We start from the raw sequence: 23235 nt of genomic DNA on the forward strand, positions 1-23235 counted from the left end.
TTATGGACATTTTTTTCTATGAAGACATAATGTCAGATTGTAAATCACTATGAAGACATAATGTCAGATTGTAAGTCACTAAATCAATGCACAGGATTGTGTTCATCTATTTGTTTTATTCATCATTGGTCAGGCACTCTGGGGATAAGTTGGAATTGTTCAGCCTTAAGTCTAACATTTATCATAAATAAAATGAGAAACAGCTCACCCCGTGCACAAAATCATTTAATAATCATTCATTACCCTAGAAACTAGATCAGACAAGAACATTCTGTACAGAAAACCCATGTTTATGTTACAGTTGTGAACAGGAAAAAGACAAACACACACATGAAGTGTTAAGCATATGTACAACAATGAACAAGATGCATTCAAATCCCTGTGCATCTGATGTGATTAACTCAGGAGATGTTTCTTCCCAAGAAACTGGACTTTCCTCTCAAAAGCTGTTGAGCGGATCGGTGCATTGATTTCATAGAATGGATTCATTGCAAACTAGAAGAGACAAGACAGAATCATTAAATCAAACAATGCATGGACAAACATGAAGTAATATTTAGTCAAAGGTATTCTCATTATATGGAAGGCAACTTACCTTAATGTATAAATCATATACATCATTAAAAAAGTTCTTTATTCCGTCCTCCTGTCGCACATCATGCAGCATGATGAATCTTATATGTATGGCAAATAGTTAAAGAAAATGACTGTGCCAAGATTACTTGGGTGTAACTGTATGGAATGACAATAAAATATAAGATAATTATACTGAAAACTAATTGTTAGATGATGGCAGTGAGATTACACCTGATAAATCATAAAAGCAACAAATATGTATGTTTAGGACACTGGATTCAGAAAATCTTTAGCATTTTGACTCATAATTGATTACATAAAACTGATTATTCATTTTCTGCCGATTAATCAACTTGTCTTGCATCTACGGTATGCATAATTATCTGAACTACAGATGTACACTTCCTAAAACCAGTAAATCCTCTCATAATCATAGACTGTAAAAAGAAGCTCATAATTTAACAACAAAATGCCAGTGAATAAATGGAGGAATAAAGGATATGTCCTGCAGTGACGAAGGCTGAAACAAACCACTCGTTGAATTTGTCCACAGTTTTCAGGTACATGTTGTTGGAGAGCCACATGTTTTCATCAACCAAATCAAGGGCAGCATGTGCAATGAACTGGTTCAGGTGCCGATGGTCGTCCTGTGGTCAATAAAACAAATCTTATAAAACAGGATAATCCATTAACAAACGTTATGACCTGCAATTAACTGCAAACGCCTTGTATGGCTGACAGTAAAAACAGTTAAGTGTAATCACATGACTTATAGAACAACATCCCCACAGTTCCTGTGTTGTCTGTTTAATGGATTACACAGGTTTCATAACTACTCTTAGAGAACAAGAAAAGATGCAGCGGCACTACTGGTGTAGTTATGACTGAAGACACATTACCTTTGATTCAGGTTTTCCAGATGGCAAGAACTCCATCTCAAACACCGGGTTGTCTTGATGACCAACCATGACAAAATAAAAACTTCCAGACATGGTTTTCTCGTCTTCTTAGCAAAGCTCTGACATCAAATAAAACCAAACAAGTTGGGTTAAATAATGTAATATTTTTAAAATCACCAAAAATGTTTGTAAAGTCGTTCGGCTAGCAGGCTAACGTTAGCTGTATCAATCGGCAGATGCCTGGCGTCTTTCAAGTCTCTAAGTGATTCGTGTGAGATATAATGAAAATTAACTGGAAATAGACAAAAAATATATAAGAATACAATGTACACAACAAAGACAACACGTAATTTTCGATACGTCGACTTTTGTTTACCTGTTAATTTTTTTTGCTTCCTGGATAGCAGCGAGACCAGTCGCGTAAAGATGACGATGTTGTTAACTATTTCTATCTATTGTACAAGTTTTGCTTTTGAAAAAAAAAAGCTTAATGTAAATAAAATGATAATCATTGCGTGAAAATTATTAGGATAAACGGAATAAAAAAGTAAATATATTGCTGTTTTATTTTATCTTTGTTTACGTCATAACTATGCGCCCGGGCGGATATTTCCGTTGACGGATTTAAATGTTTGAGGCTCCTCCTGGAGAGAGATGCTTTCTGGTCGCTAGGCTGTTAAATAGCGAAATGCTTGTTGTTTTGAAAATATTTTGTTAACAAGATAACGTAGATGGTGTAGAAAAAGTCATACACAAGGTACGGCAACATGAAAGTTATTTAAAAGTTACGTTTTTGCTTTTTAGCTTGCTGTGTCAGCTCAACCGTATTGTTGTCTACTTTTGTTTGTCTTCTGTCAGCACCTGCTGCTAACACGCCTGCAGCTATGTACTCGACTAAGGAGGATGCCCTGTCCCCAGATGAGCTGAGGAAAAGACTATACCAGACTTTTAAAAATAAAGGAGTCCTCGATACACTCAAAGTAAGAAGTGCTAGTAACACCAATGTTGATTCATGTATAGCACGCCTCCCAGTCTGCTCAGGGTGAGTTTGGTCTTCATTGCTGTTTCCCTCTGCTGAACCGATTCAGACACAACTGAGGAATCAACTTATCCAGGAGCTGAAACACCCACCCGTGCCCGGAGGAGAACCAGTCCCCAAACCAGTACCTGTGAAATCCGAACCTCTCTTGGTCTCAGCCTGTAACAGCATGGTGGCTGATCACCTGAGCACCTCAGGATATGAGTACAGCCTCTCTGTATTCTACCCTGAAAGTGGCTTATGCAAAGAAAAGGTGAGCAAGACTTCAGCGTTTGTTTAATTCACTGTGGCCTGAAGTGTAAAGAATATTGTTGCAGATGAAAATGTTTGGTCTCTGATCTTGTTTGGCAGGTTTTCACAAGAGAAGACCTTCTTTATCTTCTCAGAATAAGCCCTGAATCAACCCTTTACAAATCTTTGGTAAATAATAATATTAATGGGCATGTGGAATGCCTCCCTTTCTTTAAATAGGCAGAAATAAGAAATATATATTGTCAGTAATTGTTTAAATATTTATTTTTTACAGTCTTCAAGTAAAGATAATGATAAAGGTAAGTGCAGCTCTTTCTTATATCAACCTGCTCCTAGCCTCCTGTACTTTTCATTGACATACACTTTATCTTTGTCTGTCAGGTTTGCTGATCAGCCTGCTAATGCAGTTATCCCGCCATTATGCTTATGGCCAGTGCCAAGATGCAGACACACAGACAAGCGCAGCAAGTCATGGAGAGTCTCTTGGTATGATGAATTGATGTCTTGGATTGTGTTCCAGGCACATGCCATTCATTGCTCAGTTTTTAATGTTTAATGCTCTTTCTGTCATTCATTCCAGTTGAGAAGATGAAACTGATTGATAAGGAATATGAGAACTTGAATTACAGTGGGGACAAATGGTTTCCACTCCAATCAAAACTGGCTGCATATAGAAAAGAAATAGAAGCACAGATGCAAACAGAAATGGACACTAAGGTATGCATTTTTTTATTTTTATTTTATTTTTTACAGGTAACGAATGAGACAGAACAACTACACACTTATATCTGCAGTAACAAACATATGAAACCTTATGTTTTCTTCTTTTTGTTTCTTAAGATGCAGCATTTTAAAGATGTTGAGATCGCCAAGGTGAAGATGGAAGAAAAATCCAAATTTCAGAAAGAATTTGATAAGCTGAAACAAGAGCTGGAGAGGACTTATGAAATGAAAGCAAAAGCATTGATGGACCGGGAAAAAAATGCCATTGATCGATTACAAAAACAACAAGAGGTAGATTGTTGCTCATCTAATGCTGATTTTTTTCCCCACCTCCCCTCTTTCCTACTTTTTTAATTCATGAAACCTTGCGAACCTCTCTCCCACACAGTCTATCTGATCTTGGTATATGTACTTCTCATTTCTTAGATTGAAGAAAGAAATGTGTATATGCAGAGACAATCTGTGCTGAAAGAAATAGAAACACTGCGGAGCAGAGAAAGTGAGCTGAGGATGAGAACGGAGGCTTTTGAGAAGTAAGTTAGGGTTTTTGGATTTAAATTACTCATGTCAGTTAAGGGTTGCTGTGCCATTTTGTTTCATAGAGAATTTTGTTTTGTGCAATAACAGGACTTGTCGAATTCATGAAGAGAAGGTCAAGTCTGCAGAGGAGCTGCTCAGGAGGAGAGAACTGGCTGTGAAGACAATGGAGGACACGTATGACCACAGGCTGCAGAATGAACTCTCCAGGTATTGTTTTACTGAGGGTTGTTTCATTTGTCCAGTTTTTTGTTGTTTTTTTGGCTTGGTAGTTGTTACTAATCCAAATTAGTCTAATGAGGGATATCCTCAACAGGGAATGCCACTGATGTTTTGGCGTAAGTTTAACTGCGGTGTACACAGTGTACACTAAATCTGAGGGTCATTGACCTATTTTGATCCTAGTAAGTATCGGAAATAATAGTGTGTCTCTTGGTATTGGTATATATACTGTTTTTGGTTTTAGTTTAATTAAAATTCTGTAACCTAATATTTATTATCAGTTGACCTGCTATCAGCTACATAGGATCATTTCTAGTATGTTTTTACACTGATTTAATCTGGAGAAATTTGGAACTTTTTGCTTCGTATCTGTTATTAGGTACCAGTTTGAATTGAAAGAAGAATTCATCAAAAGAACAGAAAAACTTACAGAGAATGAGAGCCGAAACAAAGGTGAGTATTTAAATGAACGCACTGTTGGATACTGACTGGCTTGCTTGCTTATTTTATGTTTAAATTCACTGTTTTTCCCCCGAAGTGGAAACTGCTCGTATCCAAAAGGAGGCGGCCGTGATTGATGCCAATCTAGAGGAACACAGTAGAGCATGTTCAGAGTTGAGGCGGCTGCAGGTAAACAACCCCCCCTCAGTGATCCTGTAGTGTCACTCTGTTTAATGGGCACCAGGCACAATGTTTCACTCCCACTAAATAACTGATCAGTGTGATGTGGTTGTACAATAATTATACAACAGCATACAGTGTATTTTGATAAGTTCAGTCTCCAGCTTTATTTTCCCTGCTCTTTTAATGGTTCCTGTGCTGTTTTTCCCAGGCTGAGCTAGACACGGCACAGCAGCAGATTTCTCTGCTGACTCAACAGAAGGAGCTGTTAAGAGAAAGGCTGGACACCATGAGTGACTACCCCGGCTTGAAAAGAGAGAAAGCAGAGCTGCAGGGGCAGCTGCGGCTGCTGAAGAAACAGCTGGATGAGGCCCAGGAGGAGAACCGGTTTCTCCACGCAGGTGAAGAGCAGCTTCTGTTCCCACGAATCTCCAAGGAGTCTTAGCATGACTCAATTTCCCTATCCACTTTACCATGAGAGAGTATGAGTTCTGCTTGCAATAATGTACAGCTGATTCCTTTGTGGCTGGGGGAACGTTATGTTGTAGTTATTGCTTATCATATGTAATCCCAGAAAATCAGTACCTCGGAATATTTGCAGTAGTATTTTTCATAACTCAGATAAATCCAGTTGCCTCAGAGTGCTTGAATGTGGGCTTACTGTGAGCTCTGGGAGATGCAGTGTACTGTGAAGCATTCATGCCCCTCTGTCCCACTGCTTTTGGCTCAGCCGAGTCTTTTTGAATGTGTTTTGCCTGCCAATGTGGGGCCTCTGTGCCATGTTTGTAGCTTTGCAAACAACTGTCTAAAAAGGAACCGGGGGGGGATGGGGAGGAGTCACAGTGAACAGAGGCAGAGGCCTCCCATTACCCATGGCAAAGAGTCCGAATTTTACCTCTCTCTTAAGACCAATGGGGCAGGGGGGGCAGTGAGTCCCTCTCCTCACTACACACATACAAAAAAAATATGGTGTTAACCCACATGTGTTGATTTCTCATGTACTGTAACGCCCATACTGGAGCTGGAGTATTTAAAAATTACATCAGAAATCACAGTTCTTTTTGTATATCACACAGTATTCCCACAGAGGTAGATGGGGGAAAGTGGACTGTACATTTAGATTATAATTGGATTCTGATGAATCCTCTCACAGATTTGGGCAAACCCTCCAAAGAGCAGCTGGCCTTGCAGATGGAGCTTCGGAGACTGCAGAGCGCCCGCAGACTCGATGAGGAAGAGTTTGACAACCAGAAACAGGTGCTGCAGGCACAGCTCCAGAGTGAGGTCAGTGATATCACCGCCTCTTACTGAGTGTGGGAAACTATGCGTTCAGCTTTTTTTTCTTCTTTTTTTTCATGCAGCTTTAATTCAACTTTTTTCAACAAAAAAAATCTGGACTTTCAGTGACTTGTGTTTATCTTTGTAATTAATGATTTGTGTACGGTAAGTCGTATGTGATTTCCAGGTGTCCGCTGTTTCCTGCAGGTGGAGCGCTGCGGTCAGCTTAAGGCTCAGCTGACTGAGTGTGAGGAGAAGTCGCAGTGGATGATTAACCACACCGAAGACCTCAAGATGCAGCTTCGTCAAACACAACAAGGTACCACATGATGGGCTGCGCATGTTTGATACACGTTGATTAGTCACTCAGTCAATCAAGTTGGCATTTGTAGGACGTAATTTGTATTTCATCTTTTCACAAGTTGGCTTTTTTTCTCTTTTGGACCACACTACTTTATATGAACCTAATGTTCATATAGATTGAGATTCTCAGTAAAAACAAGAAAGAAAGCCATATTACTTGAGCGGTAATTGCATTGTAGATGTAGATGCATGTCAGTAGTTTTTTTTAAATTAGTTTAGCAAACCTTTTCCCCGCTTTTGTGCTCTCTTATGGTGGTTGGTTTTCTGTATTAGTGCTCATTTCTCCTCTTCTTTGCTTTCCCTTGTCTTTCCTCTTTCCCTGTCTTCCGTGTGATCACGGCAGCGCTTGAAAACGAAGTGCTGCGTAACCCCAAGCCCTCTCTCGTTGATCGCTCGGTGCTGGAGCTCAGTGCTGACAGGCTGGTTCCCCCTGACATCTATGTGGACAGAGCTCTGCTGAGGGCCAGGGTGGGTTATGATGGTGTTTGTGAAGCAGGTGGGCCCCCGCGAGGACACAAGTTGCCTCCGAGTGACTCTCCGGACTCTGACATGGAGCTGGTCGCTGAAGCCAAGGCTCGGATCCAGGAGCTGCAGGAGGAGGCTGAGACCTTGGAGGAAGCTTACAGGAACTACCAGCAGAGGGCAGTGTACTCCACCATCTCACACACGCTTCTCCCAAGAGCCCATTCCCCACAACAGCCACATCCTTCGCATCGCCCCAAGTCTCCTCCAAAGAAGCGCATCCCTCACCACTCTCACACCCACTCACCCCGCACATCAAAGGGCTCACACAGACCAATGTCTCCCCAAATAACTCACACCCCCTCCCTGGCATCCCGCCATGACACCAGAAACACCTTACCACCTGCGCATCTGAGAGTGACCTTCTTAGAAGACGAAAACCGACCTGAGTCCGCAGTTTTCACTGAGCGCAGTCTCCAAACAATCACGGACCCTCTGTTTCTGAGAGACGGACACCCTGAGGATGAAAGCCCCTCTCTTCCCAGACGTCTGTCCTCCACACCGCACTCTTACTCCAGGAAAAAGCTTCAAAGAGAAACTGCAGAAGGTACCTTCAAAAATGCTTTATCCTGTGAAAACACTTCTAAGGGATTAGCTGCACCATCCCTTTTCACCTGTCAAGAAATAAAAAATGAAATCGTCTCATGATGTCAGTGCTCTTAAACTGCACATTTTATACATACTGTATATATTTTATTAATGCCTCAGAACATAAAAATAGTTCAAACGTTCAACACAGTCAGTCAAGATATTTTCATAGCAGCCTTCTTGACAATCTTTCCTCCATAATGATAAAATCTAACAAACTCTTTGCCCCTGTTAGAGGCAGTTCTGTCTCCCGTGGCGTTCCCGGAGCTGTCGTCTGACAGACAGCTCCCCCCTGCCCCCCGCGAGGAGGTGGTGACCTCAGGTGACTTCTCCTCCGAGTTCAGTCCTCCTCCCAGTCCTCAGCTCAAAAGCACAGCACGAGACCAGACCAGGTACCATCTGCCACAGGTTTTACAAGGACATTCTGTAATTTTTATACACTTATACACAGAGATGGTGAATAACAATGCAGCCATCTCTCTCTTGTATTTTTTTTTTTCAGTCCACCCAAGGTGCAGCTTGTCTTCTCCAGCTCAGACTCGTCCCCACAGCCAGAGAAGATCAGCCTTGAAGACCTCACAGGGAATTTGTCAGGTACTCCAGGCTGGCATGTGTTGCCCAGTATGAAATCACTATATTTCAATTTCTATTTTATTTTATTTAAAAGGGACAGTGTACAGTTCAAACATAAATGTTGCCATTTGATGCACTGTACCAGATTATAGCTTTTGCATCTGTAGTGCCTTGGCAGGTCACATTAAAAATACAACACAATAACAAAACAGATAAAACAGTATACAAGGATAATCAGAACATAATAGCCACAACAACATAGCTACACACGTCTGCGTGCACCCACTCCTGCCCACATCCACACCCACCTATACTGAACTTGGCTTTCTCTCTTCGTGTGACTTAAAGTCCCAGAATTCAGATCAAAGACAAACTTTTAATGTCCTGTCACTCAGTACTTTTACAGTCCCGCAGCATTATGGGTGAGATGGAGGAGAGATTGCATGCTCGATGTTTCCGTCTGCCTCAGCCTGGGGTGCATCTGTCGTCATGGCAACCCCCTCAAATTGCCATGGCAACCTCTAAGCCTCAGGCCAGAGCCACAGCTGAGGTCAATTTATTAATTAGGGACTCCTCTGATATTAATTAGTTAATCTACTTCTGACCCCTTTTTCCCCATACATTTATATGAAGTCTCAACACAACCACACACAGGTAACCTTATGTGGTTACTGTCGCACACAGACACACACAAATGCACAGACAGTGTGACAGCTCCTCAGTGTCAGTGCTCAGAGAAAGATGATCACATGTCTGTCTGATTGGCTTTTTCTTGACCTGAAGGTCGTGGGTTTGATTCCCTTGTTCACAGAGATCACACACCCCAAGCAGCGGCCCCGTGTGGCATTCTCAAAATATCTGTGAAGAGATTTTCTAGTTTATTTTGGTTTTAGATTATACATTTGTGTCTTTTTTTCACTTTTCATTTTTATTCATTCAAAAAAATCCCACTAAAAAATGTGGCATATCCCATACGGACATTTTGGATTTTGGAATGGCCGTTTTGTTAATGAGTGTGTGACTGGCCTCCAAAGTGTCCTTTCAGTGGCCCCGCACAATGGTGAAGATGAAGGGCAACTGATTATGTATTCTGTGCTGGTCCTCTGGTCCTGTTGCATTATGGTGCAGCATAAAAGATCTCTTTGTGCGTGTCTCCCTCCAGAGCCCGGCCACATTCCAGAGCTTCTCCTGGACACTGCTGTCCCTCTCACTGAGGAGGCCCCTGATGGCCCCGCTGTCCCCCGCCCACAGGACCTCCCAGAAGACCCGACAGACTTGCAGGGCCAAGCGGGTGAGTCTCTAGTCCCAGTTGACCCGAATGACTCAAATGAGTCAAACAATCTTCTATTGATTACCATCAGTCTCATGAATGTCATAGCCAGTCTACAGTACAAACCTAAAGCATGATGGGAATTGATCTGACTCATGTCAATCTATACATGCAGAAGTCCCACAAACGTTAGGTGAGTCTGCCAGAGAAGAGGATGAGGAGCAGAGGTGGGAACAAGAACGAAAAGAAAGACAAGAACGAAGGCAAAGGGAGCAGGAGGAGGCCAGAGAGAGGGAGCTCCAAGAACTTGAAAGACTGGAGAACGAGATGGTAATTATTACACCGCATCAGGTTCTTTGAAAACCTTCTGATCTTCATATATTTATGTCTACTGGGGAAAGGGCAGAATGAGTGAGAATCTGTGTCTGCTTTTGACCAGCTTTTTCAAGAGGCAGAGCAACCAAGACAGGAAGAGGAAGAAGAAGAAACAGGGATTAAGAAAGGAGGCGATGAAGAGAAGGATAATGGAGAGGGGTCTAAAGGAGAAAATCCCCTGGAAAAATATATGAAAATGGTCCTGGAGGCAAGAGAGAGAGAGCGTGGACAGGTGAGTTGTAACCAGTTTTCATTTTTGTAGCAGACTGTTAACCCGCGTATTAAACTGCGTGTTTGTTCTTTCAGAGTCCTAGAAGAGAAGAAGCAGGACAAACGAGCCCAGAAGCCAAGAGTTTGTCTGAAGAAAAAGAAGACAGGTAACTACCTCCTACATGTTGTTTTTCTATATTGACATAAACCCACTTAGATTAAAGTTGAGATTTTCACTTTAATGTTGTGGCCAAGATTTTATTTCAACTTGAATGGGCTGACGCACGGAGCCTGAAGAACAAAAGATGTGTAACTGTCCAAATACTTACCGTCTGGACTGCATACAGTCTAAGCCTACATAATCCTTTCAAAAACATTTAATTTCTCTCATGGGTTCTCATCTTCTTGTCTTTATAATGTTGTTATTTGTTCTTGAAGGACGAGTTAATTGAGAAATACTTTACTATTTTAGTTTTTTTCTGTCCCTTGAGGCTTCCATTAACTTGATTTTTGTTTTTCCAGCATAATGGCATATTCGCACAAGGATGAAGAGGATGATTTCTGGTGAGCCGCGTGGTCCCAGACTGCCATCATACACTGATAAACAAGCCTCTCTGGTCTTTTACTGGTTTAAATGTGATGCATTTGTTTATATTTTAATATTGTGTATATTTATAGGTAATGTGTATATGTGAGCTTGTTTTTACTGCAATAAATGAATAAATGCTGCAATATGATATGTTTTTTGTTTTCCTTGCTGTACACAAAGTAGTGCAAAAGAAAAACACACCGATACAGAGAGAAATCTGCTTTATTTTCATAAAAACAGTCAACAGGCTTTGAGTCTTGTCATAAAGGGATTTCCAGTCAGACAGGATGCTGGATTGATGTCCTTCTGGTGATTGATAGGTAGCCTTTATTCTTTAGTTTATTTTCTTTTGGTCCTTTCAACAGGAAACACAGCATACAGAGACGAGATGTGATATACCACAGCTTCATGTGCTTCTGTCATCTTTCATCTCTCCTCTGTACACCTGTGTCTATTGGTCTTTAGAGAACAATGCAGCTTTGGTGCTACAATATCTCACAGATACTGTGTAAAACACTGGGTAGAGAGTCACAATGGCATTCACACTTTGGCTAAATCTACCATTTAGATTTTTGTACATGTTTATAAATGACTGATGTTGCAACTATGTGTAATTTGAAAGTTAAGCATCAGTAATTCATGTGGAAGCCCTTGACATTCATAGAAAACACGAGTATACTATCAGGCAACAAAAATAATGTACGACTTATATGCTTTTGACTTGGATAAAAGAACCTACAAAAACATCTACTATAACTAATAACAGCTATATAAAAATGGATTCATTTATTCAGTTAGGGGGGGAAAAAAGAAAACAGGCAAACACTGCCTACTACTGATGTCAGTATACATGACTGTACATCATGTGAGTTGCTGCAGAAACAGATTTCTTCATGCAACAAACGAACATCACGTTATCCCTGTAACTCTAACAGAAATCAAAGACTACACGAGTAATTATGTCAGCAATATGACAACTGCACATCAAAAAAGATGCAATCATAGAAAATTAAGAAAAAGTGGTTTCTGTCAATAATAACAAAGCACAAAATCCTGACTTGTAATTAATTTACAGTTCACACATTGAGCTCTTTCGACTTGTTTAGATCAATAAGGTTGTTGTTTTTTTTCTAATACCAATACACATGGGACATAGTGTTTTCATTGTACAGATGCTACATTAAACAATGAGCTGTTGGGAAATCAGAGCTCTCATCATTGGCAAGCCTTCATCTTTTTTTTTAATTTTCCCAAATGAAAACATGGATGAAACGTTGAAGATATTAAATACATTGAATATCTTTTTGTCTCAATATTGGCAGCGGTCCACATTTAGCAAACAAGTTCTTCATATGGAATTACCCATAACAAATTTAACTCTTGACAGGAGCAAGTGTGTGTGTGTACGTTGTGTGTGTGTTTGGTTAACTTTGCAGCTACATAAATACATGCTGTATGTTTTAGCAATAAAAGAGGGGTTTTCAAACTGTGCTTGTACATGTGAGAAGTGTTCCAGTTAAATTGGTCCAGAGGTTCTAGTGCACACCTGAGGTAGTGTTAAAGTAGGCCATGAAAGTTCTGTGTGACTTTTAAGTAGCTGTACAATGAAAATTAGAGTCTAGAACCAATCAAATTACCATTAATGAATATAAAAATGCAGTGAAATACTTGAATATGAACTGACACCTCCTGTCAGAATGTGGTGCATACTTTATATTTGACTTTCTGCAAAGTCAACGTAAAACATCTTGTGAAATGTAATAGTCTTGTGTCAGTACTGTGCGACACTCAGACGGGATGTTAAGGCCTTTCATGTGTGTAATTCATCTGCATTTTTAGCTGGAATAAAAGTGTGGGGGAAAATAAAACAGAGTTATACATTCCCTTGTTGAAAGCTGGCACCACCAGCTCAGAGGAAAAAGAGAGAGCAAGACTGTAAAACAAACTCCTTGTTATGCATTGTATGAGAATAGTGCAATGTCTCAAGCTTCACCAGCAAAGACTGGTTATAAAAAGGGCTGGAGAAAATGAAAAGACAACATGAACATCAGGTTTTTCCTCAAGGAAAAATAGAAAATAATAATAATTAAAAAAAACCAGCATGAATGAAACTTTACATAGCAGTTCTAAAACACTTCCTGGTGAGTTAGTGCAGAAAGCAACACTGATGCATTAGTTTGTTAGGAGCCTGGTTAGTACTGCACAGTGTCAGAGCAGTTGGCAGGTTATTTTAGTTGAGCATTGTCTTGGTCCAAAAAGGGCCACAGTGGTTGGCCACAGTGTCTATGTGTCACTGTATGTGTGTGTTTGTGTCTGTGTACGTGCGTGGACTGTGAGCGTGTAATATCCTTATGTGTAGGAATTGAGGCATTCCTTTGAACGTGAGGTGATGTCCTGCAGCTCCCGCTCTTCCTTCATTTTGATGTCTTGGTAGGCATGCATTTGACTGGCATCCTTAAGGTAGGCCCAGTTTGCTGAGAGAATCATGAGGAAGTGGATCTGGAAGAGAAGGGTGAGGTGGATGGCCGGTGAGCATGTCAAGAGATGCAAAGCAAGCTACAGGAGTCCGAGCTAATAGTACGTACATCATAGACATACACAAAGTGAAGTTAAGCTTTTAAATAAAAGACCTAACACACAGGGACGACGAGACATCACTGAACAAGACTGTTACTTAATACTGGTGTTACCATCTCTCTCTATTCACAATACAACTATCTCACTATGCACAATACTACAGAAATGACACTTTAGAGACGTGAGGGTGAGTAAAGGAGAGGATGAGAGCCAGAAGTCGTGCATGCAAGCTTTACGCAGCTGTAAAAATGCTGGAGGTTAGTGCAAAGCATAAGATAGTGACCCTGCCACATTTGCATCTCACTTTCATATTTCTGAAACACTCTTTCTTTTTTTTGTTTGATTAATAAGAAATAGACCAGGTGGGGGATATTTTTGTAAACAAAGATTGTTTATTTTTTATAGAAAGTAAAAGCTACAGTCTTCCAAAACTTAAAGAGAAAATTAAATATATGAAATATGGAGTATAAGTAACTATAAATCAAAGAATCTGAAAAATGTAAGCATGCAGGCTCAGTGTTAAGATAAAAACAAATGGCTCTTTAATGGCACTTTGAGAAAGAATAAAAGGAGAATGTATGAAACAGAACATCAACTTCATTGCTGAGGCCATACCAGCATCAGCTCTCATAGAAAAAAAAATACATTTACTCTACTCTAAAATAGGAGAATTTCTTCTTTTATAAAATACATGAAATTAAAGTGAGGCATAGGGCCTCATACAGAAGTATAGTAAACCTGGTACTGGCCCTACCCTTCATAGTGTGTTGTGCTAATGTATGTGCAGTTACTTTGAAATCTACAAAACACACACATGGTCACCATAATACTTGTCCGCGTAATACAGTCGATGACAGGTTTTTAGTGGTTTAGAATCTATCGTCGTGACGAAGGAAATAATACTGAATGTTTGATGTGTAACACGTTGTGGTTTTTTGCGTGAATCGGTAGCAAACTTAAGGCTGAGGAGATAAACCAAAGAAATATAAAGGCCACTGCTACTTCGTCGCTGTAGCTAGCTGTCGCACAAATGCTTCGCTAGAATTCATCCTGCTGATCTGGCAATCAAAAACCTTAAGCCTGAGAACACCTTCAATATTTTTCATCGGATGTCCACGTGGACTTTTTTTAAATTTTCTTTAATTATTTTTAACTGTACGTACTATTGATACTACAAGGGCTTTTGATCAGATCCCTGAATGATATCATTTCCAATTTCAATTTCATCTTTTAACACCCCTGCATAAATACTGTTTCTTAACATTTATCTCTAGTGCCTCAGGAGTTTGCGCACAAATTTGCATTTCAGCTCTTGATTTCAGTCGTCCTATGATGTTTGTTTGTTTTTTATACTTTGTGTTGGTCAAAATCAGCTTCACAAGGTAGGAATATAAATAACACTGGTGTGGATTTCTAGCTGTGCACATTTCTATCAAATCTAATGGTGACATGTTGCTGTGAGTGCCAAAGAAAGCAGAACAAACCAGTCAACTACAAACCACCCCACTCTGAAGACAACTGTCATCAGGTGTCCTCGGACAAGCAATATCCCTGGATACCAAATGCTAAAGGAAGCACATCAGCTATTTACACTTCATGTGATTACTAATGGAGAGATGTTGTTTTTTTTCCTATTCTGTTTTTTTTTTAGTTCATTTGTTGTCAGTGGCAACTGTCTCTACTCAGTACAGCCTTCAATGTGCTGTGCTCTTAAAACAGTTTAAAACTTAGTGCAGCAGTCTTCTCGACTCTTAAACTTCAAAACAGCAAAGTTATAAGTGGTAGCCATCATGTAGATCAGCTGGTGGAAGAGAACAAAGAAGGTTGTAAGAGAACATGCCGGTGACCTCCTTGTCACTAGTAAAGTGACCAATCAATTTCCAGTAATAAGAGTAAAAGAGAAGTGAAGGAAAAATACACTGCCCATCCCAAAAAAAAAAAGAGTCACCACTTAGATTTAACTGAGCTAATAGGAGCCTCCAATTGGATAATTACTGCATGAATGATTATGTTTCAGCTGGCAACAACTTATTTAACCCTAACTGATGCAGTCTCATTTCTTAAACAACCATGTTGGAAGACACATCCTGTGGTTGTGGAAAATATGTTTATCTGTTTCAGAAGGGTCAAATTATTGGTTTACATCAAGCAAATAAAACATCTAAGGGCGATTGCTGAGACTACTAAAATTGGGTAAGAACTGTCCAACACATTATTAAAAACTGGAAGGATAGTAGGGAACCATCATCTTCAAGAAAGAAATGTGGTCCAATGTGACCACAGAGTTCATAACATAACCCCATTTTTGAAAAATTAATGCAACTCTGGACGGAAATAAATGTTGTGAAATTGCAGAAGCTTATCGAGACGATGCCACAGCAAATGCATGCCGTAATCAAAGCTAAAGGTGGTCCAACAAAATATTAGAGTGTGTGACTTTTTTTTGGATGGGCAGTGTTGCGATTTTTCTCATGATGATGATTTTTAGATTACACGTTATATGGTGCCGAAACTGCAACTCGTTCCGTCCTAAAAACATGGCAATGTGCATCTAAGCGGACAGTAAACAGCAAATGGAATAGGAGCTGAGGGAAAGCCTGTGCAATAGTCCTTAGCGTGGTTACATAAACCATATGGGAATGACAGGAGGACCACTTGGACACATGATCTGTTGATACAAACCGTGCAAAGATGGGCTAAAGGAAGGAGGATGGAGAGACTGGAGGGAAACTCACCAGAGCAATGACAGTGGCTCCTGCCCCGGCGCACGCTACGATGTACAGGTGATAAGACAGGTAGAACTGGAAGAAGACAAGCGTCAGTTAGAGAGTGGTGTCCTTATCACACACTGTTGGGGTATGTGTGTGTGTGTGTGCGAACAGGAGACAGGATCTTACCTCACTGGTGTTGCAGATGTCGCCTAGCGTAGATCCACAGGCCTTGCCTGGTGTGGCATTCCATGGAATAATTCCTGAAATATAACGTTTTAATTTACACTCAAATCCATTGTGAACCATTGTGATAATAATCAAATCTATCAGCTTCTCAGATTTACAATTCAAATTTACAATGTTACACATCCTGCAGCTTGTTCTGTAGTGTTTCTTTTTCAGTGCTATCCACCAAGCATATTAATGAACATTTCAGTAAATATGCCAGATTTAGCCAAAAGGCTAGTTTTCATCTGTTGTGGCCAGGTCTTACAGAGTTCGTGCAATAACCAGGTGTTTTTTAAAAATACCAATTACAAGCATCTTGTAAATGAAAGATGCAGTTCAGTTAGATGGACAAAGAAAATCAAGATCTTGGCCTCCACTGCATTGCTTATACTTCTGCTGGAGAACCCCTTCAGGAATTAACACCTATTAAAAAAAGATTCCAGGGAACATTTGGCTTGTTATCAGCATTTCCCTATTCTATCCCTGTTATACCAAGGGTGGAGTAAGAAAACAGATGTAGTTTTGTATTTCATTTGTTATTTAGAAAAGAAAGTCCCCGGGTGGTTGGGTGAGATAAATTTGAGACGTCACAAGACAATTAAAAGAATAGAAAAACAGAGAGGAATGTGTTTTTTGGGGGACTTAAAAAAATATGACTCCCTCTTACATGGTTACAAGCCAAAAGGGTTTCAGAATGAGTGTGCACAAATTCATTGGGTTTGTTTTTGAAGTGAATGGTGCCATGCGAGTCTCTCTTTGTCCTCTTACCATACTGACGAACATCCACACAGATGGAGTCGATGTTGGTGAGGTTGGCCATGGGAGACCTCATGGCGGCACAGGTAGACCACATGTTGTAGAAGAGGAAGACCGGCACGGCGGAGAAGCCGAACACACCGAGCCAGGCCACGCCCAAAATGTAAGTGAGGAACACAAACTGAGGAACACAAATCAGAGGGTTAACCATGAAACCATAAATCAGCATCGAAACGGTTTACAATACTCCTCCATTTGTATTTTAATCACATGGCATGGGAGTAATGTGTCGAAGCACTCTGTGTTTAAAAAGTTAGGATTGCACACAGTGGGGTGGTTGTATTAACATACCATTCCGCTGATGCAGCGTCCACAGATGGTAGTCTTGAACTCGCTGTGCAGCTCCTTGACTGCACTGGTTGTGTAGAAACCCTCGGCCAGCAGGATGATCCCGTACAGGAAGAAAAACGAAGCGATGCCATAGATGACATACTGCATCAGCTGTATTCTGTTTGAGAAAAACGTCACACATGAGTTGAGGCGGTAAAGCCGCAGTCGGGTGAAGCACAAATCATCCTATATCATGTTTTTTGTCTCCGATGTAACACCTGGAGACACCCACTAAAAACGTCAGGTAAAGTAATAGCATGGCATACCACTGTCTGGTGTGAAAAATGGCTGCTTGCAACCCTGTGTTAGATTTTGTATGTAGTCTTTAAACCATCAGTAACCTGGGCTGGCTGATTAATCATAAGCAGATGGTTATGAGCTTCCTTAAGACATGAGGAGAGACGCTAAGCCCAAATGTGGAGATAACAGGTGATACACGTCTTAGGAAATCATCCTCTGAGACATGGTATGTCTCTAGACATCTTAAATTAAACAGAGCTCTCCACATCTACACCAACATAAAACACATGTGCACTCCTGTCTCTTGTCTGCCTCTTTTATAGACCAGACTAATGGATGTGCAGTAAAAGAAAAAAAGAAGTTCCATATTAGGATTGTTTTCCAGGATTAGGTGAACATGTGAGACATTATGAGCTAAAAATAGCCCACATAAAGTCCTCATTAAAAGTGTTATCTATCCTAAGTTTGGATGTCTTTATTATACTGGTTACGCAAGAACATACTTTCCAGTCCACATAATGTGCAAGTTTGAACAGGAAACAGAGTTCATGTGTATCTTCCAAAATCTGTTTGTATTTGTTTATCAGACACCACATTAGTAGTATACACACATAGAATATGAGGTCACTTACACGTCAGTCAGCATGGCATGATCACTGGTGACCTTGGAGAAGTGGGTTTCTAGGATGGTCACGGTCCCAGTGAGAGCCACGTGGCCGCATCCGCAGAACAAGGCGACGCCAGAGAAGCAGAGAATCGTAGCCACCAGCGACGCATACGGCACCCCGCCTAAACATTTGATGCAGCACTCAAAGCAGCCTGTGGGGGAAAGAAAACAGGAATAAATGTGTCAGTGACAAGTGATATCATGTAACTGTGTTTTATACCAACGTCAACATCAGCCTTAAATTCTGTGTGTGTGTGTGTGTGTGTGTGTGTTTCACTTGTGGGACAGGAAGTGATCTCAGGGAAATGAAGATTAATATTCATATGAATCACCCGTTTATCCTTTGAGCCTCTCCCAGCATGCACTGGGCACTGGGAGAGGCTAATAAGAATCATATTATAACTAACTGCATCACTCTTCTGGACTTATTAAAAAACACAGCTCACTCCTTTTCTAGTGAGAAAAATCTCCTCCTCACTGCAACAAAGGGAATTTGGAACATATCTGTTCAAAATAGGCTTCATAAAATTTGTCTGCACTCACACCTGATGCAGCATATTTCTTTCCTTTACAGTACGGCAATGCAAAGTACCAGAAGAAAAGGTGTCTAGTTTTCCACTATCTACACTGCCCTTTAATGTTTCATTTGATAATTCATCACTGCTCTTAAAGGCCACTAATGGCCGTCTAGCAGGTCAGAGCAATGGATGTCTGCCAAGCTGTAATGGAAATCAATGGCCGCTCACATTGAGGGAATGAAGTGACCCAGATGGGCCTGTCTCATTAAACGTGTTCTTATGCCTTGTGAAATGGGGGCCGTTAACCACAACGCACTGTTTGTGGATGCACGGAAACAAACCTCAGTGTGCTGCTTCCACAATCAGATCCACATGTGTTTGACAGGATGTTGTAGAGTCACAGGACATTCGGGTCCATGGCTGTTTATGTTTTAAAGCTTTCACATATGCCTGATATCAGACTGCGGCCTTGGCCTGTTATCAGTGTTTTGTTTTTGTTTTTTCACATCAAGAACATATCAAATGTCTATGTGTCTTTATCACTACCTGTCGCCTCTGTCTATTCAGGGTTAGCACTAACTCTTTTAGCCTCTTTCAGCTTATTTTTTGGTTTTCTGGCGCTACTATTTTGGTTCACTACTCTACTACTAAAATTAAAATACTGGTTTACTACCTGTCCAGCATCAAGTACAGTAGCAGCAGGTAACTGACAACATTTGCAACCAACATGCATCAGGTACACACAAACACATCTCTAAATGAATGTTGCTAATGTTGCACTCACTCCACAAAAAGCCCTATAGAAAAATTATTTCTTATGTACTGGCTTTGAAAAGACTGCACCAACCTGCACAGAAGAGGTATTGCAACAATAATCATCAGTGAAAGAGGGCTTTGGATTATGATAATATTTGAATGAAAGGAACTGTAAACCTTATCCATATTATCCATCTACCATCAACAGTGATATGATTTTAAAAGTAATTAATTCAGAGCACATTTCCTGTTTGAACAAATTTTTGCATGTTGTAGGAAAGTGAAAAACAGCCTATACTGGGACTGACTGGGACGGCCGCAGCACATCTTAGCTCAGCAAAACTTTGCGTTTGTGTTGGGAGAAAACTGGCCCAAAATTCCTCTCTGTTCGCACGCTTCCTCTACGAGGCGAGAATCCCCAAAGTTCATCCGTGTTTGTGCTCTTCTGCCGCGACGAAAGGAAATTAAAACAGATATACTGCTGCCGGGACGCTTCATCCTGGCTGTTTGTGTAGTACAGGGAGATAAAAAACATTTTTGTCCCATGGTGGGTGAGCGAGAGTTGCCATGGCAGCATGTTAACCACAACTCAATGAGTGTGCCCACAGCAGAGTCGCTTACTTCTACCGCAGCCCACATTTCTCCAGTGAGAATGTCGGGGAGGGTGAGTGCTGGGAGCCACAGGATATTGAGCTCAGCTGCAAAGTAAATACAGTTCGTTTAGAGGAAGAGCAGCTCTTGTAGTGGATGTCACTCTCAGGTAGCTGTGATCCACGGGCAGACTACATCTTGGCTAAAAGTTGACAAAACTCATACAGTGCTGGCCGTGGTCAGGCTGTATATAGGGATTTTTTCCCCTCAGTCACACAACATACTTTCCTGGCAATGAAACTCACCCTCCTGAGGAGAGGGGAAGTTTCCATATGAAAACTATGGTTAGAGTTCATCTCTAAAAGTCACAAGGGTTTGTTATGAATTAATTTAGCTACAATCAGTTGTGATATACAAGATGCAACACTATTACCATAAGATATCTAAAAACGATGATGCTGATGATCACCATGACAGTCAGTAGTAGCCATGTTTGCTCGATTCTTTTTACAAATCTGGATCTGGAAATTAGAAATTTCGAACACAGACAGGGATGTCTAAAGTTATAGAAATAAAAGTGTCTCTGGGGACTTTAAAACTAATGTATGAAATGCTCCAAGCCTTTACAAGATCACAGCGACCCTGTATAACCACCCACTCCTGCAGCCTGTCACGGGAAAAGGTCAGGCTGACATGCCTGCATCTGCCATCACGGTCTAACTGCAGCGAGAGAGAGAAAATGTGCACTTAGTTTGTAAGCCACCAATCCTGTCAATAATCCATCTGTTTGATTAGTGTCCATTCCACAGGATTGGTTTGCTTTTGAAGCCGTCTGTCCATCCCGGCTGAGACGGGCTGGTTGGCCATCTCTCTGTCGCTGGAGAAACCTCATCTCACTTATTGGCTGTTATGCTTAATAACGCAATAAATCCAAGGTGGTATTTTCACAGCTGGACCCGACATGTTGGCAGGTTAGTTTAACTCTGTTCTGGCTGACTGAAACAACACTGGCACAAGGACAGACCCGCTGCAGAGGTTCGACTATTAGAAGACTACTCTGTTCACAAAAGAGCCTCTGTGAAAGCTTTAGCCTTGGTATTAGACATCAGGGGAGACAGACAGGGAGACATCAAAGCTCAGCAACACTTTTAAGGAGTCCTGTATAAAGTACTATGGGGACAGCGGCCGACACCAAAGTAAAATTAAAAAAAAAAAAAAAAACAGTGGGTGGATTCAAAGCAGAAGTGGAATTCTGAAGCAATCATGGGATCTGTGAAATATTACGTGTCTCCTTATCAGCTAATCTGCCGACTTTAAAAAGGCTCTACACAGGGTTTGGGGTTTAAAGAATGATTTGACATTTCGGGAAAATCACTTTCTTGCTCAGAGTTCAGTGAGAAGTCAGATGTTAGACGAGTTAGTTGACAGGATACCACACTGATGGATGTTTGTTAAATACAAGGCCACAGCCAGGAGAATGTTAGCTTAGCATTTAGACAGATGGAAACACCTGGTGTGAGTGAGCTAGCTTCCAGCTGCTCAAAACCTGAACATACTACAGTATATCTCGTTTGTCCAATCTGTACACAGCACAGTGACTTCCTGGAGTCTCCCCATGGAGACGACAAGACTCCAGGAGCTGGATATTTATTGGACAGGCAGGAGCATTGTATCTATCTTCTCATCTAACTATGCAAAAAAATAAGTTTCTTGAAAGGCGGCACTAAACCTGATGGATAATCAATGCAATGTGTTGTAGAGAATGTAAGATAGAAAGACAGCCAAGATCTGTAAACCTAATAAATAAATAGTAAATACAGACTGTTTCTCTGAGTGTAGTGTGTGGGATCTCATAGTGTACAGGATGTTGCAGTGCAAACTTGAGTCCAAATCATCCTCCTCCACAGGCGATAACAGCAGGGGCCGGTAACTCCCGAAACAACAAGCTCGCACTAAACAGATCTTCCCGGCTTGTTCTTGAGTGCAGCACTATAAATGAAAATCACGTTGGGCCTTTTCCTTCTGATGACTTTCACATGCTCCCTGACTAATGCTCCTGGTTAGACCTCCAACCACTTCAAGACTCTTCGCTCTCCATCTCCTTGTTACAGTGCATGAATGGGAGGAGGAGGGACGAAATGAAAAGTAGATTAAGAGAGAGAGAGACTCAGACAAGTTAGGGACTGTTTTGTAATGACAATGTCGGGCCTTACAGCAGAAGCTAGACTAGCCACATAGTGATCACGGGGAGAGAGGGAGAAAAAGAAGCTTGTGTGTGAAAGAGTGTGTCTACGCGTGTGACACTGTGTCAGAGAGACAAAAAAAAAAAAAAAACAGAGAGAGAGTCCAAGAAGGCCTGATACAAAGAACCAGTGTGTGCAGTCCTAGACTGTCCATCACACAGGACTCTCAGGGGCCCATTCAGAATGGCAGTGAACCACAGCCCCGTCCTTCCGGCCCACAGGCTGGAGGCCCAGGACAAGCCCACCGCTGAGCTCCATCCTGTGTGCCCCTCCAAGCACTGCACACAGCTCAGCCACAATGGACCTTAGCAGCCTCTTCAAACTCCAGAAGGATCCTGTTTATATCAAAGCCTCTCAAATCATCGCGCACTTTGAATGAGATGGCTCTTGCAAGACCAACATGAGCTCCAGGTAAGATGGCATCACTGGCATGCAGAAGAAACAAACAAACAAACAAACAGGAGGCACAGCCAGAAGTAAAAGTGAACATGAAAAAACAGGGTGTTTATTCTTTCGTCTAATGACAATACAATCCACAATACTGGATTACCCAGCAGGTAAAGTTGACTATTGGCCTGGCCCTGCAGACCTCAAGATCATGGTTATGTCTAATTTAAGTTGAGAGTCAGCAGTAGAGAAAGTGAAAACAAGTATATCAAGTGAGAAAAAAGGTGAAATAGCAAGAATCCCAACAGGATGTGAAAGGAGGATGTTACTATTCATGGTTGGCAACCAGGGCACTCAAAAAAATTGTTTTGCACCGCTTTAGTTCATTAAATTGTCTAGTATTACATTATTGCAGGGCTTTGTGTCAGTAGTTTTAGCACCTTTGTTATTTTACTGTGCATCGTGTACTAACTTTGTGACATACCAAGTTGTGTTCCAGACAGACTACCTGTATCTGTACCAAATGTTAGTCAA

The 23235-nt window shown here is 41.1% G+C and overlaps 3 protein-coding genes across 7 annotated transcripts in view; 1 reads left to right on the forward strand and 2 right to left on the reverse strand.

Annotated features, from left to right (window-relative positions):
• Nucleotides 1-207: 207 nt before the first annotated feature.
• On the reverse strand, nt 208-1911 carry trappc2 (trafficking protein particle complex subunit 2). 2 transcript variants are annotated; one of them, XM_085765400.1, is made up of 5 exons: nt 1852-1911; nt 1476-1594; nt 1075-1223; nt 596-677; nt 208-495 (listed from the first exon to the last, which is right to left on the reverse strand). In XM_085765400.1, the coding sequence occupies exons 2-5, from the start codon at nt 1566-1568 to the stop codon at nt 397-399; spliced, it is 423 nt and encodes a 140-aa protein (XP_085621526.1). In that variant the 5' UTR covers nt 1569-1594; nt 1852-1911; the 3' UTR covers nt 208-396. The 2 variants fall into 2 exon arrangements, with proteins under 2 accessions (XP_085621526.1, XP_085621525.1); XM_085765399.1 differs by lacking the exon at nt 1852-1911 and having other exon boundaries at nt 1476-1740.
• Nucleotides 1912-2089: 178 nt separating this feature from the next.
• On the forward strand, nt 2090-10777 carry ofd1 (OFD1 centriole and centriolar satellite protein). The gene is made up of 23 exons (XM_085766143.1): nt 2090-2232; nt 2334-2455; nt 2564-2767; nt 2866-2934; nt 3041-3065; nt 3148-3252; nt 3347-3483; nt 3607-3780; nt 3916-4022; nt 4117-4236; nt 4628-4701; nt 4787-4878; nt 5081-5270; nt 6023-6153; nt 6355-6466; nt 6854-7579; nt 7856-8012; nt 8123-8214; nt 9356-9484; nt 9639-9793; nt 9903-10070; nt 10145-10215; nt 10571-10777. Exons 2-23 carry the CDS (start codon nt 2360-2362, stop codon nt 10614-10616), a joined length of 3180 nt encoding a protein of 1059 aa, XP_085622269.1. The 5' UTR covers nt 2090-2232; nt 2334-2359; the 3' UTR covers nt 10617-10777.
• A 64-nt stretch (nt 10778-10841) lies between these two features.
• gpm6bb (glycoprotein M6Bb) overlaps nt 10842-23235 on the reverse strand; it is a 30729-nt gene continuing 18335 nt past the window's right edge. For 2 of the 4 annotated variants that reach the window (XM_085766145.1, XM_085766144.1), the window contains exons 2-7: nt 18172-18358; nt 17261-17417; nt 16922-17090; nt 16112-16185; nt 15950-16015; nt 10842-13136 (exon numbers count right to left, since the gene is read on the reverse strand). In XM_085766145.1, the coding sequence (XP_085622271.1) occupies nt 12987-13136; nt 15950-16015; nt 16112-16185; nt 16922-17090; nt 17261-17417; nt 18172-18358 (803 nt within the window). In that variant the 3' untranslated portion in view covers nt 10842-12986. Of the gene's footprint in view, nt 13137-13584; nt 15016-15949; nt 16016-16111; nt 16186-16921; nt 17091-17260; nt 17418-18171; nt 18359-23235 lie in introns of those variants that run through there. The other 2 variants (XM_085766148.1, XM_085766147.1) reach the window with 1 other exon arrangement.

Source organism: Trachurus japonicus, chromosome 21 (genome assembly GCF_045865225.1).
Source record: "Trachurus japonicus isolate A0001 chromosome 21, Traja_1.0".
NCBI lineage: Eukaryota > Metazoa > Chordata > Actinopteri > Carangiformes > Carangidae > Trachurus > Trachurus japonicus.

Excerpts from the sequence above, each read along its gene's own strand:
- trappc2 (XM_085765400.1), bottom strand. The coding sequence starts at position 1,568 with ATGTCTGGAAGTTTTTATTTTGTCATGGTTGGTCATCAAGACAACCCG. Across the intron at positions 1,224-1,475 it reads CTGGAAAACCTGAATCAAAG|GACGACCATCGGCACCTGAA; the intron begins GTAATGTGTCTT and ends TATTGACCACAG. Across the intron at positions 678-1,074 it reads TTCGTCACTGCAGGACATAT|AAGATTCATCATGCTGCATG; the intron begins CCTTTATTCCTC and ends TGCCATACATAT.
- ofd1 (XM_085766143.1), top strand. The coding sequence starts at position 2,360 with ATGTACTCGACTAAGGAGGATGCCCTGTCCCCAGATGAGCTGAGGAAA. Across the intron at positions 8,215-9,355 it reads CCTCACAGGGAATTTGTCAG|AGCCCGGCCACATTCCAGAG; the intron begins GTACTCCAGGCT and ends GTCTCCCTCCAG. Across the intron at positions 9,485-9,638 it reads AGACTTGCAGGGCCAAGCGG|AAGTCCCACAAACGTTAGGT; the intron begins GTGAGTCTCTAG and ends CTATACATGCAG.